This window comes from Sander vitreus, chromosome 19, assembly GCF_031162955.1.
Source record: "Sander vitreus isolate 19-12246 chromosome 19, sanVit1, whole genome shotgun sequence".
Taxonomy (NCBI): domain Eukaryota; kingdom Metazoa; phylum Chordata; class Actinopteri; order Perciformes; family Percidae; genus Sander; species Sander vitreus.
Window position 1 is genome coordinate 20,100,160 of NC_135873.1, and position 19,131 is coordinate 20,119,290.

At 41.1% G+C, this 19,131-nt stretch overlaps 1 protein-coding gene across 1 annotated transcript; it reads left to right on the forward strand.

The window, feature by feature from the left end:
* The first annotated feature begins 964 nt into the window (after nt 1–964).
* slc1a1 (solute carrier family 1 member 1) lies at nt 965–18,924 on the forward strand. Its single transcript, XM_078275915.1, has 12 exons — nt 965–1,058; nt 4,463–4,603; nt 6,923–7,015; nt 7,178–7,292; nt 8,763–8,805; nt 8,952–9,047; nt 9,473–9,657; nt 11,440–11,547; nt 12,876–12,998; nt 13,189–13,383; nt 18,435–18,569; nt 18,684–18,924. The coding sequence occupies exons 1-12, from the start codon at nt 965–967 to the stop codon at nt 18,922–18,924; spliced, it is 1,569 nt and encodes a 522-aa protein (XP_078132041.1).
* Nucleotides 18,925–19,131: the final 207 nt, after the last annotated feature.

The following is a 19,131-nucleotide window of genomic DNA, read 5'->3' on the forward strand; positions in this document are numbered from 1 at the left end:
TACTCTGCTTCTGACTGGCTAGTAGTCCTTACCTAGCTACTGTCAGGGCACGCCCTCATACTCTGCTTCTGACTGGCTAGTAGTCCTTACCTAGGTACTGTCAGGGCACGCCCTCATACTCTGCTTCTGACTGGCTAGTAGTCCTTACCTAGGTACTGTCAGGGCCCTCATACTCTGCTTCTGACTGGCTAGTAGTCCTTACCTAGGTACTGTCAGGACACGCCCTCATACTCTGCTTCTGACTGGCTAGTAGTCCTTACCTAGGTACTGTCAGGGCCCTCATACTCTGCTTCTGACTGGCTAGTAGTCCTTACCTAGCTACTGAGCATGTGTGACTCCCAACAAAGATGTTCCAGCAGTGAGAGGTCTCACTCTGTAGCTAAAACAGAGAGCTGAACACAGGGTGAAAAGCAGCAATGTGCAGCTCAACAAAAATATGGTGTTTTTTGAAAATTAAACCATGTAAACCTATTCTGGTACAACCTCAAAATACAATTATGAACCTGAAAATGAGCATAATATGAGCACTTTAACATAACATTTGTTTCCAAATGGGGAAGTGTCCTATAATTCCTAATTCCTCTCTACTTACAACACAGACCTGTGTCACTATAAAAAGCAGAAAATGTCAGAGACACCGTGTGTGGGGGAGGGGTGGCAGAGGGAGAAGGAGAACGTCTCCCTCCCTCTCTCTCGCTCTCTCTCTATCTCTCTCTCTATCTCTATCTCCAGCACACACACACACACACACACACACACACACACACACTCGCTGCCTCACACCATCGCTGGCTGGCTGGCGTCTGACGGCTGCATCCTTTGCTGTAGCAACGCGGCTTCTCCATCCTCCTCTCTGCGTCGTCTGCACCTGACATCTTGACCGCACGAGTCTGTTGTGTCTCCACAGGGGGCCATTGTGATTTCTCCTTTTGTTTGGGGGGGGGTTCAAAACAACACCACGGACATGATGGGTAACAAAGAGCGACGAGGCGTGAATTTGAAAGGCTTGCTGAAGAGGAACTGGCTTCTGATTGCTACGGTTATATCAGTGCTGCTCGGTACGTGAAGCCCCTACATGCCTGCTCATGTACTGTACATGCTGAGGGAATGAGACGCTTTCATCTGCATTTCTGTTTATATGTCCATGTCCTCTTTGCTTTAGGATTCAGTCTTGCTTTCAGCTGCTGTCACTGTTGACATAAATCTACCTCTTTTTGCAGTAGCTGGTCACTGCTTAACTGAACAGCAACAGCAAATGCTAAATGTGTGTTAAGGATAATCATGCTGTGAATTCATGATTATCTTTCATGAAAGAATGGAGTGAGGTTGCAGGAGACACAGCCTCTGTCCTCCAGAGGCTGAGACCTGTGTCTGGAGTCTGGACGTGTCTCAGAACGTGACCAGACTGAAGTGACAGCTGATCGTGGCTCTGTGAGGAGTCCCATCAATCAATCAGTCACTCCATTTATTTATTTGTCACTTGAAATCATAAAATGCAATACCATTTCAGCTAAATGCAATCTGTCACTTCCTTCAATGTATGCATTACAACAGAAATACTAATGCATAGATATGTGTATGAGGAAGCAGCAGTGAGTATCTAAGCTGCATGTGTTCAGACACCATAAACTAACAAGTCTAACATGTGAAATTAAAAGGAGATTATGCCCTAGGCCGTTTAAATATTGCTCTGTCTAAAGTTCAGACCTTATTTTGACACTCTATGGTTCAAACATACAAGCTAAGCTCACTGATTAACACATTCTTTACTTTTTTATAAGGGTAGGAATCATATACTTAAGAAATGCTTAACCACCGCATGACTCATGATGGATTCATGCATGACTGAAGTCCTGTTGTAATGCTCACTCTTATTTCTTTATTTTAATACTTATTTCTAAAGGGCAGGTTAGTAGCATAAACCAATGCCACACCACAGCATTTATAGCCTAGGCTAATTTGTAATACATACAAATACATAGAACTCAACAACAAATACATAAAGAGACAATACAAAGCCTCAAAACTGGACAAGAAAATACAGACAAAACAATACAAGAGACAAACTAATACGATAACAAATGATCCAGTCGCTGTGACTTCATGTAATTACACAATAGATTTAGGAATTTGGATGTGGAAGTGTGTCAGTTTGACATTTCTGTCAGAGAGATTCAGTGTCTTGATTACTGAGCTTTAAGAGGTCTAAATGTATTTTTGAACTTTAGAAAGAGCCAGGCTAGCTCTTTCACCTGTTCTTCAAAAACTAAAAATCAGAACCCAATCAAACATGCACACCAGTCCCAGGCTCAGGCTTTTTCCAAATACTTTTTTAGAAATAACTATAAATTATACATCACCAACCAGATTGTTGACTGCAAAAAAGGATGATTAATCATAATTCCAGTTGGACTTCTAATTTGGCTTTCTGAAATGGGTATATGGATTATGTGACTTTACTTAAAGTGTCTATATGTAACTTTGAGTTAGTGTTGATTCTAGCGGCCCCTTTAGACTAAAGCTGTAGTGTTTTTACCACACCTGCTGTCTTAAGGATCTTTTCTTTATGGTGCTGTATTACCTACTGGAGATTAGTGTTACCAGGAGGTCATATAGTTGAGATGACAGAAAACCATTCATTTACAATAAGAGAATTAAGTTACAGATGCATCACTGCATTTCAAGTGTTACATATGGTACCTTAGCCTGCTTTGGATGTCTGGTGAGATAATCCAGGTATCACTGTCACTGGGTCACGAGCCAAAGCATTAAGAGATTGTTGTAGCAACCAACGTAATGATAACTTAGATTAATATAGCACATTTCATGAAACCCTTTTATCTTTTAGTTGTTCTTAGTTTCATTTCATTCTTTCCTGTGATGGTCCTGCCTCAGTATCAGCCATAACTACAGATAACTTCTAAACAAATCAATCTGTGACCTGTCAGAATGTGAGACTGTAGAGCCGTCTATCTGCCGTAAATAATTCTGTGACTTTAGCAGGAAAAATCAGAGGCATTAATAAAAACTATATAAAAATATTGTTCTTTTCACTGTTAGTCTCGTTTGCTGTTACAGCTCATTTAAGACCAGTGTATGAAAAATGACAGAGCTTCAGAAACATTCAAAAGTTCCATATAGTCACTTTAACTTGGTCTGGGCACAGAGGATTGAAACATTAAATACATTGTGTTTTTATGAAAGCACCTGCTACGGAAAGTATTACGAGGTGCACCAGGAACTTTACCTTGCACGGCAACGGGATTCTCGCAATAATCACAAAGTCACGTGAGAATCGCGGGATCACATAGAAAAAAACATCTGTCCGGTTCTGTGTAAAAAACCATCTGGCGCGTCAGGTTACCTGTCAACACACAGCAAATAAGCAATCACAACTTCCTGACTAAGATTAATATAATGTGGATGGATATTTTAATCCTACATCTTACCGTTGGCTAAGTATTAAACATATATCTGTTTTGTAAGTTAGTGTTAGTGGTTAGTTGATGTCGGACATATCGTTTAGTTAGCTTAGTGTCAGGATCCCACAGTCTTCCCGTTCTCTCTGCTGATTCCTCACATCTGTTTCCACTTCTGTCTTCATAAAAGCTCACTTTTTCGGATTGGCAGCTTATAAAAAAAGTTCTGGGTTATTTGTTTCATTGGTAGCAGATGAAATTGACAGGGAGGTACCTTCCAGCATTACAAGTCAATGGAGGGCGGAGAATTCTCCCCCCGGTGGGCATGGCTTTCAGGGTATGACGTGATGCGCTCTGTCTCTATCCCGGTTCCCCGGTTCAGTGTATGTCATTAAGTTTTGGTAATTTGATTATGGTCAGGTCTTTATAAACAACACATACACACTCAAAGAAAACAGCTGCAGCTGTAACACTCATTGCCTGCAGGTGGATTAACATTTTTAGTGTTAAAACTGTCGTTGCCTGTAGGTGGAAGCATTGAAATGTCTTCACTGCAGGTCCAAACTGCTGCTCCTGCTGCTGGTGGTTGGCGTGGGTAGGAAAGGACCAAACAGCTCTAACATCTGGAGAATCTGTAGCTTGCTAAATGTGAGAGATTGAGTTCCAAGGCAGTTCCATCAGGTATAGGTCCTGTTTTGATAGCTCAGTGTAGTCAGGCCATCAGCGTACACTTTGCTGTGTCATCGCAGCGTTTTACAAGCATCTTTAATGGAGCTCTGTTATGTGTGATAATGCAGAAGGAGGCTTGGAGTGCATTACTGAAACCATTGAGTGGGGTACATGTGAAGTTCAGAGCGTGTGTTGTGCCTCATGAATTCTGTAGGGATGAAACCTCACTGACCTGGGAAATAATGTGACAGTGACAGTTGCAGAGAAAATTCTGGATTTATTTAAGCCACATAATTCCAATTTTAAGGTTTGCGTTGTGCTTGTCTGTCCTGCTTGACCCATGTATAATATATGTGTGTCTTTCTTCTGATCAGGGATCACTTTGGGCGTCGTGGTCAGAGAGTATGCCTCCCTCTCCCATCTGGACAAGCAGTATTTTGGCTTCCCGGGAGAGATCCTCATGCGGATGCTGAAGCTTGTCATCCTCCCGCTCATCATTTCAAGCATGATAACAGGTGATGTGAATATATTTTTGCTTGGACGCTTGGTAAAAATGATGACTAACAGAAACAAAAGTGCATTACAAGAAACCAGTAAAACTGTGAATTAAGTTGATATGCACAAGGTTAAAGATGAACTGATAATAGCAATAGTCCAGGTGATATGTGAAAAGGATCTTCACTTTTTCATAAAAACATGCAATTTGATACACTCAAAGCACTTTTACATAGCACAGGCACTATTCACACACAGTCATTCACTGGGGCTGAGGATGCCATACAAGGTGCCATCTGCTAATCAGATAAACATTCACACACCGATGGCACAGCATCAGGAGCAATTCAGGGTCCTTTCCTCAAGGACACTTTGACATGGGGCAGGGCCAGGAATCGAACTACCAACCTTCCGAATGGTACTGTGCCACCTGAGCCACAGCCGCCCAATACAGTGACTGGAAAGTAAAATGGCCGCCACGACGTTTTTGCAATGGCTCCATTTCTGAAAATGTTCATCCCAAACTGTAGCATACGGAATTCCATGCTTTTATGATCAAGTGAATATATCATATATACTATTTCCAAAGGGGCGTCACCAACGGACGCCGCTCAAATGCTTCTGGGCACAATTGGATAGTCCTTCAACCAATCAGACCAACGATCCGGGTGACGTAGCAGCGACAGCAGCATCAACGGGTTGCTGAGCTTCGGTGGCCGTCATGTTGGAAAAATTGGAAATGGGCTTGAATGGGCTCTTGGCCAGACGGACTTGCATAGCAAATCTCAAATTTGCCGTCAGTTCGTCAGGGTTTTCCCAGGCTAGAAGCAGTTTCTTAACCTGAAACAGCTCCGAAATCACTATCACCAAACCCACTGGACTTCCTTTAAATAAACAGTACTTTTGGAGTGTATAGAGCCAGCATATTTCCACATGTTAATGGGTGAATTAAGGGTTTATTTCAGCCAAACCAGAGTGGTGATTGTTGAAACAGTAGAAAGACAAAGCAAGACAATTTTTCATAGTTTTATTTTGTTTCTGTTGACTTTGAATGAAGTGTGTTTTATGATGATAAAATTACTGTTTATTTAAATGGAGTCTGGTGGTCCCTCTGTTGGGATCGTTTTCCATAATGTTGTCAGGCATGTCAGTGGCAAAACAGCGCTTTTAGTAGAGGTAAATTGAAGGTGTGCAATTGGCCAATAACTTCCGTTGTAGCTTGTTGGAGCAGTCTCTCTTAATACTGGACCAATGTCAAAGATTGTTGTTCCATCAGTCACTGAGACACAAACACATAGGAACATAGGGACAAGGTCCAAACACAAAGTTACCTTTTAAAGTTGAAAATTAGCAGTTACATTTAATATATCACAGAAGAGATTAATGTTGCTTATGAAACATAACTGTGATTGTGTTGAGCATGCGTTTGTCCATGATAAACAGATCCTGAATTGGTTGTTGATGATTATGAGGATTTGTTTTTTTCCACCTGCATTTCCCCAGAGTTTTCCCCACCTGCTCACCTCACTCACTGTGTGCCATCCCTTCCTCAGAAATATATGGAGGCCTGTTGTAGTTATAGGTATCAGGCTTGGAGCCCTTATTTTTCTGCTAAAACAAGCATGCAGAGGAGGAATTGCTTTTTCTCCGGTGCAATATGCTGCTCAAGGATAATGTGGATGGTAAACCCACCTATTTAGCTTTGACTTTAATTCAAGCTGTATTGGTTATTGTTACAGTACATGTAATGGTAATGGTTGTGAAGGCTACAAACATTTCTAAAATTGGTATATTTCATTTCTCCCATGTTTATGATGAAATCATATATCGTTTCTATAGTTTCTAGGTTGAATTGTATTCCTCCTGACAGGGACAGCCTGTCAAGGTGCTGGCATTAACGTCCAGCAAGCAACATTTGTTGCGTGTCATTCCTAACATCTATCTTCCCTCGTTTCCTGGCATCTCTCCACTGTCTGCTCTCAAATAGAAGCTTTATATTCCCCACTTTTCATTTTTTTAATCTTTCATCAGCATCTCAGTCTTCATCCACGTATTGACTCTGCTGAACTCATTGAGTGCTTATTATTTAGTACTTGGTGAGTCATAGGATGAAGTTTGCTCACCCAATCAGATGAAGAAGATTGTAAGGTCCGTTGGTAGCTCTAAAGAAAAGCTGGTATGTAAATCGTGCATTGTTTAGAAGTTTTCAGTTGTCGGATTCATTAACTTTTTTAACTAAACCGGTTAACTTATTATTCATCTCTGTTCATTTTAATAGTTTTTCTTTTAGTCTTTCTTTTGATGCTCGAATGATAAAATCTTGTGCCTTTTGTCCACAGGTGTTGCAGCCCTGGACTCTGAGGTTTCAGGAAAGATAGGCCTGCGAGCTGTTATTTATTATTTCTCAACAACCATCATTGCGGTTATTCTTGGTGAGTTGATTATATTCTTCAGTTCTCTAGTTCTCTGTTTATTTCAGTTGCTTTGCAGTTAAGTCACTCAAATGGTGTAATGTAAATGTGGTGGCTGAAATGAAACCTATTTAATGAGTCAAGTTGTCATCACAGCATACTGAGCACTGTCATCCTTTGCAGGGATTATTTTGGTGATGACTATCAAACCGGGAGTCTCTCAGACAGCTGACCACATTGACAGAGCCGGGACCACGCCCAACGTCACAACAGTTGACACGCTCTTGGACCTCGTCAGGTGACCTAATGACCTATTTGAAACTAATTTCTCATAACCATGAAGTATCCACTCATTCGGATGTTAAAGTGTCAGTAGTGTTGCATTGCCAGCTCTATCTCCACAGCGCTGTGGAGGAAGGTCTGGCTACACCACATACATTCTGGGATAGGAAAAAAAAACACACGCTCTGACGCAGCGACGGTGGCTCTGCAAAATAGTCTCAGATAGATAGAAATGTGTAACAATAGAAAATGCCACATACAATATTAAATGAAGTTAACTGTCACAATACAGTAACTTGTGCTATTTAAACAACTTCATTAGCAATCCCACTAATCACTCCCAAAAGGTCTCAGTTAGAGAGATCATGCTGTAAACATATTCATTGTAAATCATTCCCAGAAAGAACCAAGCAGGACTGCCTTGTTGCACCATCCAAATTTTTCTAAACTTGAAATTTTCAGTGTGTAGCTTGCTAGCTTGAAGTTGGTTGTTTGTCGAAGCAAACAGAGTTGGAACACACTACACAGAGAGGGGAAGGTGAGGGACCTCGCCAGATGTCAGGCTTTATCCTGGAAATGTTAGTCCGTTGCTAGTTTAAGACCGACCCAGTTGTCAGTCTCCCGTCCAGCGCCCACGTTGTTTAAATAGCAAATGCAGCTGCACCCATCTTTGGCCCATGGCTGGTCTTACAGGGAGGTGTGTTGAGGTGCATTCTGGGAGTATTGCTATCTTGAGGCAGTGGGAAGTGATGGCACCATTGACCAACAAAAACCTGGTCTAAAGTCAATAACGCAGCATTTCATTGTTATTTTAACAGAGCATTAGTAAAATGCTCCTAGGCTCGTGCAGGTTGCGCGCACACTATGCTTGTTACACACACAGGGACGCACAGCAGCACACACACATGCAGAAGATTACAAATAAAAATATTGTGAAAATATGAAAAAGTATTATGATATGATCTGCTCGTGCCCTTTAACTTCACGCACAAGGAGATCAGTTTCTTCTCTCCTTCCTGCTCAGCTAATCCTCCATCATAACAGCAATGCTCCAAGGTCCAAACGCGCCTGGCTTTTAAAGGGAATTGGAGATGATCTCTGACTAGTTTATTGCATGTTACGCCCAAAACACACCTCTGATATTCTTCATACGTGTTGCATTAGACGTGAAGATTAGATGCGGCTGTGTTTCGATCGTCTAGTAGGTTCCTGCTAAGTGGACTAAACAGAATATTCATAATAAGTAACTGATAAATGATACTAAAATCCAATTCCCCCACAACGCTTTATTGACAAAATCTTGGTAGCGCTATGATAGGCATCTGCAGATTTGAGTGTTTTAGCTACCTTGCTTTAATATAAGCTAACCACATTTACATCCTCTTTATGAAGAGCTGGATTTTGACTTCCATAACGAGTTGTTGAAATGAGTGCAGTACACATTATTATATTCATTAACCCCCAATCTTGTTTTTTCCATCAACAGAAACATGTTCCCCGAAAATCTGGTGCAGGCTTGTTTTCAGCAAGTAAGAGGCTTTGCACATCCATCATTCATCCCTGTTTCACTTTCTACATGTTTAAAGTGTCATTTAAACCTACACCAGTCAGGTGAGCATGTACCATGTAGCCATGTGAATGTAACTCTGATGTTATCTGACCAATTACACTCCAGTACAAGACCAAGCGCAAAGAGCTGGAGCCTCCGAAAGTTTCAGTCAACACCACCACAATTCCACCTCTCACAACTACTATCATGTCGGTGGTAGAGGTAGGTGTGCCCATTACTCTACTCTGTTCATCTAGAGCAGTCAGTATTGTACTGTACCTTAATGCTTTTGATGCATGGCCAAAGCTACACTTGCACCAGAGATCACCAGTGTCTGTTGGGGATATCCATTAACATGCATGTTGAGGTTTTGATCTTCAAATAACAACAGTGTGTCCTTGTCGATCCATCTGCTGCACTTTCTGTTTCATGTTTCTCTACCTGGCAAGCAGCATCTGATCTCAAAGCATCAGAAGACCCAATAATGAGTCATAAGTAGCCATGGGTCATTGGGTTGCGATCCTGTAGAAAACATTTGCCCAGCTCATCAATGGATCTTTAGAGTGAGCAAATGTGGTTGTGAAATCAGATTCCTGACCTGCTCTCAGTTAGCTGAAAAAATCACTTTGTCTTTCCTATCTTGGCAGAACATAACAAAGGACTATCAAATCGTCGGGACATATTCTGATGGAATCAACGTATTGGGGCTTATCGTGTTCTGTGTTGCTTTTGGCCTTGTCATTGGGAAAATGGGCGAAAAGGGCCGTATCCTCCTGGAATTTTTTGATGCCCTGAATGAAGCAACCATGAAACTGGTCCAGATCATTATGTGGTATGTATGAAAGACATTTCAAAGCTACACAGTTAACTTATGATCATAGTTTCAGTTTTTAAAAACTTGAATGACTTGCATGTACACCTTTTCAGTACTTTTCAGTACTTTCTGTAGGATGGTGGCTGGTGTCTCCCTTAGAGATAGGGTGAGAAGCTCAGTCATCCGTGAGGAGCTCGGAGTAGAGCCGCTGCTCCTTTGCGTCGAAAGGAGCCAGTTGAGGTGGTTTGGGCATCTGGTCAGGATGCCCCCTGGGCGCCTCCCTAGGGAGGTGTTCCAGGCACATCCAGCTGGGAGGAGGCCCCGGGGGAAGACTCAGCCTTGGGATCCCCCAGTCAGAGCTGGTTAATGTGGCTCAGGAAAGGGAAGTTTGGGGTCCTCTGCTGGAGCTGCTCTTACCCCGCGCCCCGACCTGGGATAAGCGGATGAAGATGGATGGATGGATGGATATTACACCTGAACGTGTCCCGTACCTATCTTTCCTTTTCAAAGATGAAGTGATATATTTGCTTTAGATTGACAAAAAAGGCAGAACTGAATGTCATTCTTTTCCATTTAAAGCTTGTATTGGGGTTTCCAATTAAGCTTTGAATGTCTCTTGTATGATGTTTGAGCTGTCAAAACTGGTCAAAAATGATGTTCATATGTTCCTTCTAAAAAACACACTGGTTCAAACGATTGGAATTTCTTTGTTTTTGTACATTATGTCCATAAAATGGAAACGTTACAACAAGATATACATAACTTGTGTTGGTATATTTATTTTATTTTATTTTAACTATAACATGTCTTTTGAAAGATCTCTACATACCTATACATTACAAAATAAACTAACGTTAATAAACTAAACGTGACATTTAATATAAAGACCTCTCTGTGCACCGTCTGCACCGCTAAACAATTAGCCCCCGAGCAAGCAAGCTAGCTTACCAGCCAGCTGACTGTTCACTAGCAACAGCCATTAAGTTGATATGCAAATTGGATACTTTTACACACACACTTAGGTTATACTCTATTATGTACAGTATGTACCAGCTACAAGCACATAAGCATTTTAACAGAACAATTCCCACTACAAGTAGCATAAAATATGTATTAGACAAACAGAATATGACACAGGAACCAGCTATTTTATACTCTAAGTGGTGGGTAGCATTACTACTTTCAATACAAGTGTAGTGTTGTTGTAGCTTAACTACTTCCAATGAAGTGTAGCTTGTACCAGTTACAGTTTCAAAGTAGCTTCCCCAATGTATATTGATGGTTACTACTATACTGACGGTTAGCTGATCAGGCTAACCAGGCCCTCTTCCCACTGGAGTTTTTGTAGCTACCTGTAGCACATTTATATTTGGCATAATCAAAAAGAAAAACCCTAACCCTAACCCTAACCCATAAATTATATTCCAAAATGCAAAAACCCAACCTGAGTTTGAAGTTGGGTAGCAAAACTCTTTGGATCTTTGGTAGATGCAGTATTTAAATATTCATGCTGACAATTTGATTTATTTGTTCAACCAACCATTCTAAACCCAAATATGTTCATTTCATTATCATAGATAAGAATACCAGCAAACATTCATATATATATCCTTTTAAAAAAATCACTTAAATGGTAATCCATTTTTTAAATTGTTGTGGATAATTTTTCTGTTAATTGACTAATCAATTAATCGAGTTAGCATTCAGCTGTAGTCCAAATGCACAGTATTTGCTATAATCTTCCAAAATAATAATCTAATTCTATAGCCCACATGACTCCACCTTTATGTGTGTTTTCAGCTACATGCCAGTAGGGATCCTGTTCCTAATTGCTGCTAAGATCATCGAGGTGGAAGACTGGGAGATCTTCAAGAAGATGGGTCTTTATATGGTGACGGTGCTGAGTGGGTAAGCTGTCCCATTACTCTATATCTGCCTGTTTCAGACACAGGGATTTATGGTTGACATTTAGGCCGATTCTCTCTCCAGTGATACAGTAAAAGCTGAGCTCTGGTTAGGCACTGATAAGGGCCAAGGACATTTAAAACTGCTCAACCTGCAGATGCAGTAATGAAAGCTACGCCCATGCCACTAAATCTAAGTGACACCATTAAAGACTGTACAGTAAATCCCCTACAGTTAGGTCACAGTGTTGGCCCAAGGCTGCGGGTGACGAAATGTGCACGCTTTGTTGTAATGTTCTGAATGCAGCTTTTCCATGCATTACTGCTTTATGACTATAATTCACAGTGAGTTTTATACACAATCAACAGAAAAAGTCAAATCTCTCCAAATGTGCCTTTTCATTTAGCATACCATAAAACCATAAAAAGCACCTGCTTTGAATGGGCGTTATCAGTTGTTATCACTACCATTGTTATGAGGCCTTCTCACGTAAGATGATGTAGTACGAAGAGCAAAACAATGGTAGGGAGTAGTATAGTCTCGCATTGCCAGACCTATCGCCACAACACTGCTCAGCGCTGGAGGATGGTCTGGCTACATCGCTTATCTACTGGGACAGAGGGAAAAAAAGGCTCTGGCTTGTTTGCATCCAGACTAGGAGTAGTATAAAGAGCCAAAGTCCGCTTAAGGAGAAAGGTTTGGGTGGCGGATGGCAGTGATGTTACGTTCTGTGCAGAGGCTTCGAAGCGTGTCGAGAAATCCTGAAAGTTTTCCGTCAAGCACGTATCGAGGCTGGTATCGTTTAACATGAATGACGTCATGGATGACGTCCGAAGCCTCGCTGCCCGTCCGTACCACATGACTGGTTTATGAAGTGGTTTGAATCTACACGGTTTTATTATACATCCATGATCTACACCAGCACTTTCACTGCCCTCTGCCCACTTAAACCACTTTCCAGTTTTAGAATAGCCTAATAATATTGCCCCTTCTGCTATTATTATATTATGACCAAAAAGGATTGATTTACACGTTTGATAGCCGCATTCCTCTCAAGGAAATCTGTTTATTATACAGTTCTCTTAGTTATAGTATACCACCAGAAAATACATATTGATATAAATGTATGATGTGGAAATTGAAATTGATTGACGCAAGACGTTTGGGCCCTCAGGCCTTCTTTTGAAGTAGGAGGACCAGAACTCATCAGAATAAATAGAGAAATGCAAAACTCTAACGCACAAGCATATGAGAGTGTATCTGTTTCTCTAAAACTCTTAATACATGATTATAAAATAATGTTCTATAATCACATCTGTTTTGTCCCTCAGTCTAGCTATCCACGCCACCATCTGTCTGCCACTGATCTTCTTTGTCATTGTGAGGAAGAACCCGTATACGTTTGCGTTGGGAATGGCTCAGGCCCTGGTGACAGCACTCATGATCTCTTCCAGGTCAGAATCCACTTAGCTCCTCACTCTGCTTGTAAAGCCAAATCATATTCTGTATATTTTAACATTTTTACATTGAAAAGCAACATATGCATTTAAAAGTTATATAATACTGTTAAGGTTTCAGGAAGTTAGACATTTTCATATTTGTGAATGTAAAGCATTGTGTGCCAACCACTGTCTGGTTTTCTAGCTCTGCCACCCTGCCCATCACATTCCGATGTGCGGAGGAGAACAATCGCATCGACAAGCGGATCACCCGTTTCGTCCTCCCAGTGGGTGCCACCATCAACATGGACGGGACAGCGCTCTATGAGGCGGTGGCTGCCATCTTCATCGCACAGCTGAATGACTTCACTCTGGATGTGGGCCAGATTGTTACTATCAGGTACACCATAGTTACTAATACTTTAATCACACCAATGACCAGGGTTATATGAACCGTGTTCAACCCTTCATTTGTCAATTCAAACAGCACAGTATATATTAGAACAGGGGTGTCAAACTCAACTTCACTAAGGGCCACACTGGAAAATGAGAATCACATTAAGGGTCAGACATGAAAAGTTTATTGACATGCTTTTATTAATTATAAGTCAAATATTGTTGACTGTATTATGGCTGTATGTGGCTTGTAATATAATGATTACTTTGTTTCAAACATAACATGTCAACATCATAATGAAAATACAAACACAGACTTGATGGGTTCGGAGGGTTTAGTTCTGCAGTAGCTATGTATGGTATACAAACACAAAGATATGTCAGTGTTGAGACATGTATAGACATATTCAGTGGCTTTCTTACCTTCTAACCATGGCACTGTGTAGGCTACCTTAAAATAGACCTGAACTCTTTTGTGGTGCTGTCCACGTTTTCGTCTTTAACTTTGACTCTTTCACTGTGTTTTCTAGGGCTGCACAATAGTTCGCTTTTTTATCGCGATATCAACTGGTGTAATAAACACATCGTGAAAGGCATCGACATATCACGAAAGACACTCAAAGATTTTTTTGTGTTAGTTGAAAGAAAATATCTGTAGAAAACTGCTCTTCATAACATAACTGTTATTATTTTTAGTGCTGCCTTTTATATTCAATATTGTTCAATTACTTTAATAACAGAATGTTGGAAAATGTCTTTCATTTGTTTGAAATTCAACAGGCAATTTGTTGTATGTTAGCAGAATACTGAAAGCAGCAGAAATGCAGAACTAAGTACACTTTAATATCTCTTTATTTATCCCAAGTAGCATCGTTATGGTGATATTCAACAATGTTATGTATTGCATATTTTCCTCATATTGAACAGCCCTAGTGTTTTAACTTCATCAATGTTAATTGGAACATTTTGGTTGCCTAAGAATGTCTTGTTCAGCGCCCGATAGCACCTTGCCAACCAACCTAGCTAGCTAGCAATAGCATTAGCTGGTGACTTGAGGGAGAGTTTGCTGATTTTCTGTACATCCAGATGAAGGGCACTAGTACCCAGAGGCCCAGCGTTTACCCAGCTGCAAAAATCCACCCAATGACTGGCTTTAGCCAGATGACAATTGGAAACTTCTACTTTACCGTTTAGCTTAGCACAGTGCTATTGCAACCATAAACAATGCTGGCTTGAAGCAATCCAGCTCCACCCTCGCATCCAAAAATCCTCACACACACTCACGGTTTTAAAACGCTAGTCCACAAACCAATGGGTGACGTTACTGCTGCTACGCCCACTATTTTTACAGTCTATGGTACTGCTGGACTCTTAACATTTAGATAGCAGCATAAAAATTAGGAAGGATAGGAAAAAAACATGCAATTTTACTGTATGTAACAGTTGTTATTAGAGGTGTGACGAGCCACTCAGCTCACGAGACAATACACAAGATTATGTTCACGAAAATGAGACAAGGTTTTAACACTATTTTTTTTTAAAAGTCACTAAATTCAAAAAAAGGCGAGCACTGTGAAAGGTTTTTGCCACAAACTCAAATGGCTTCTCTCCTGTATAACCTCTTCAGACCTGATACAGTAACTGCAGCATGTTTTTACCATCAATCCAAAATGCTGCCACAAAAACCATTTAGAAGTGGCGAGTAGGGTTGCCTACCGTTCACATTTTACCGGCACCGACATTTTGTACCTGAAATGTAGTGCCGGTAACCAACGGTACCTTGTTCTGGTACTTTCCCTCTGTAATAACATTTTTTATATAATTCCAAACCTATTACCAAACCTTATTCTATTTAAGTCTGTTTTCTAAAAATTGCTCTTTAATATTTTAAGCACTTTGAATTGCCTTGTTGCTGAAATGTGCTATGGAAATAAAGTTGCCTTGGGTTAGGGTTAGCGTGTGTCACCAGGGCATAGAGAACACTGTTGTTCCTGTCTGTATTGGAAGTGTAACGCTAACTGCACCACAGTCTCGCCATTATAATATTTTGCAGCAAACGCTGTCTGTGTGAAGTTTTGGAAACTGTAACCACAATTGTAACAGCTTAACCTGCTTTGCCATGACTCACTGTCACTTGAACGCTGAAGAGGCGTTGTAATGTTCCGCTCCGTCTGCACCATAGCCTGGATGCCAGCCGAACCTAGCCCCGCCCACAACAATTGAGGTTGGGAAGTTCGGTCTGGACTTGATCCGTTGTGGAGCAACTATGCTCCAACCAGAGCTGTTTGGACCAATCCAATTGTCTTTGTCTGGCTTTATACAATGATGGACAGATGATCAACAGTAACGGAATCAATCACGTCACCAAAAAGCGCTTGGGTTGAATTTGTTTACAACCAGGGTGGCTGCTGCTGGAGAATTGAGATGCGTCCGTATAGAAGATATCGACAGGCATTTGTCGATCGGAAAGATGTTTTTGCCATCCTTCCTACGGGATTCGGCAAAAGTTTAATTCATCAGCTGGCCCCGATGGTTGCTAAGAAGATGGAGCGCAATCCGTTGCTCTGATTGGTTGTAGGTCTATCCAATTGTGTGCAGAGGCATTTTCTTTCCTGATTCGGTTGAAACGCCCCATAATCACAGCCCAATGGAGCGGTATCAGACTCATATTCTGACTACAATCTGAGTATGACGATGTCAGGCTGTCTGCACCACACACACAACGAGAAATATCGTCACACTTTAATATCGTGAGATCTAATCACACCTCTAGTTGTTATGCCTGATGCAAAAATATTGGACATTTCTTCACTGAGACAAAAGAGCGGACAGGAATAGTATTCTAGCATACACTTCGTTGTCCCTAAGTGTCCTGGTCATGTGCCACTTCATTTCTTCCTCACCGTGGACTGCCAGGAGCTCTCGCTTCTCAGAGTCTTGCTACATATCCATGTTGATCCAGTCGTTCACCTCCAACGTAGCTGAAAACATGCTGCTGCCATCGCGTTTGTTTATGAGCTAGGGTAACCTATGACAACTGCGTCAAAACTGTGCGCACCCATTTGCAATTGACAGATAACTTGTCTTTCCTATTTATGACCAAGGTAGAAATTTCTTGCTGACATTAATTATTGTCCGTAAAATGCTAAAGATGACATGTCAAATAAGAAACATGACATACCATACCAAAGAAAAGAAATGATGGTCTTCAGGTCTACTTATTATCTGTTTTGGAACTGATGTAGAAAACCGTGTACGGTTGGTCAGTCTTTACTTAGATGAGTAGAATAATAACTCGACGAGCATCAGTTGTCCTTACTTGAATATATTAGTATATACAACACAAATCTGGCCAGAGAAGAACTTGGTACAGCATGCACAGACACAGTCATACCAAAAACTTAAAGTACAGAACAATCATTTGAGCCTTATACAGTGTATGTCCCAAATCACACAGAATCTCGCCATCTTGGAGGAAACTTAACAATGTGTGTAATCTTTGGTTCAGATCTTACCTTCCTCGAGACACCCAACGCCTCCTTGTCTGCAGAAAGTGAAGGACTCTGAGGCCTTGATAAATATCAAACCAGTCATGATGACATCTACAGAACTTCATAGTTAATGTTTTTCTATAACAGGAACTTTAATCCCCATCTCGCCGTCCTCATCAGCGAGGAGTGTTTTCAACGAGAGTCTCCATGAAAGTTCAAGGTCTTTACTCAAGGTCCATCTACCTGCTTTCCTGGGCTCTCAACTGCATCTCACGGTCCTCATCACTAGATGATGATCTGCTGAAGACCATGTGATGCAGTTGCAGTCAAGAAATCAAAGTTGACTGTTGATAGGAAACTAAAGTCACAGCCTAGAGGGCTTTGTTAGTTAAACTTAAATCTATGTGCAGCCATGCGGAAACATATTTTGATTGGGGGGGGGGGGGGCTGCCATAGCTGCCATAGCCTTACTAATGTGACCAGCTTATAGTCTATCGTGACAAGACGTCCCTGTTTTTAAATGTGCATTAAAAACACTTCTATTTGAGTAAAGCGTTAGCGTCAGGAAAAACTGGGTAACAGAGTTGACGTCTGAATCGCGTTGTGCTTGTTTGCCGCTCGCTCTCTTTTCTTGATCGCCCTTTTTTATACAATCTATGGCCCTACACGCATACTTAAGAACACTTCACTGTCCCTCTTAATTGTATGAAATTCTGCTTTGTCCCTTTAGTAAAATTGTAGGCCTACTTTAGAGCAGCTTTTGTAAGCATGGTCTTTTGTCTTTCCATTTTGTGTAGTGCTGTATCCAATATTAGGCTACATATGGTATAACGTTTCACTTTCTTATAAAATGTACGTTTTTGGCCCTTAGTTTAAACATTTAATCAGAAAAAATTATAATATTTTAGTATATCATTTTAATGATACAACGCTGAACTCTACTTGTCCCCGGTTTGCATTTCAGAGATCTGGTTTAATGATAAGGTTTAATGCATGCATTAAACCATCTGAGACCGAGCTTGTCATATACGATAACAAAACACGTAGTTCATTGATGATTTGATAACCTCGCATCGGTAAAAGCTGGCTCCTTGCCAACTTTGTCCTCTGAAAGCTAACAGCTGTTCTTTTGTGATGCTGTCCTGTCCCCGGTGAGATTGTAGCCCTTACAAAAGCTGTTCTATCCAGTCTGGAACTCGTGCTTCTTTTCGGGGACTTGTGTATAATAAATCCATTCTCTTAGATCCAGTATTGATAGTCTTGTTGTCAAGACTTACTCCTGGAACAAATGACACACCTCCTTAAAATCAACTCACTTGTGCCTTTTGGACAATTAAGGAATCTGGTGAATAAAGGTTGAATGGATGAATTATAAATACCTATTGTTCTGGTACATACTGCATAGATCTAGGTAGCAACAGATTGCTTTGCTTATACTTACTTACTTTAATGATGGTCTTGGTTATTTTGAACAGTCACTCTTGCTGCCGTTTAGGGCCACTCCCATTTCATTTCTGAATGTTATTATGAAGAATGTTAATGAGATTGTGTCTCTGTGTTGCAGTATAACAGCAACAGTTGCCAGTATTGGAGCTGCAGGAGTCCCTAATGCTGGGCTTGTCACCATGGTCATAGTCTTAACAGCTGTTGGATTACCTGCAAGTGATGTTACTCTAATAGTCGCTGTGGATTGGCTGCTGTAAGTTTATCTGTTGGACTTCTATCTTGACTGTTTGTCCTACTTTTCCCACTAAATAGTTTGAATTGTAACTTAAGAGCAATGCCGTAGATTGACTTGAGTGCTGTGTTTCAGGGACCGGTTCCGTACTATGATCAACGTCCTTGGTGATGCTTACGGAGCCGGAATCGTCCAGAAACTTTCCAAGAGGGAACTGGAGAGGATGGATCTGACATCAGATGTCGATGTTGCTAACCCCTTCGCTCTGGAAGCCAGTTTGGATGACGAAGAGTGCGAGAAGAAATCCTACGTCAACGGAGGCTTCACGGTCGACAAGACAGATGCAATCTCCTTTACTGAAACCTCTCAGTTTTAACCTGTGGTTGGTTCAGAGGAGCAGAGAAAGTGCCATGCTGCTATGGATGTAAAACGGAAAACCTTCCATCATGTATTAGCTCCCAGACAAGAGTGGAAAACTATCCAACCAGACCCATCCTCAGACATCAGAAATCACACTATAGCAGCCTCCATTACGCTTATCTAACTCTTCATGTTGGACATTTACCTCCATGACTAGATTAAA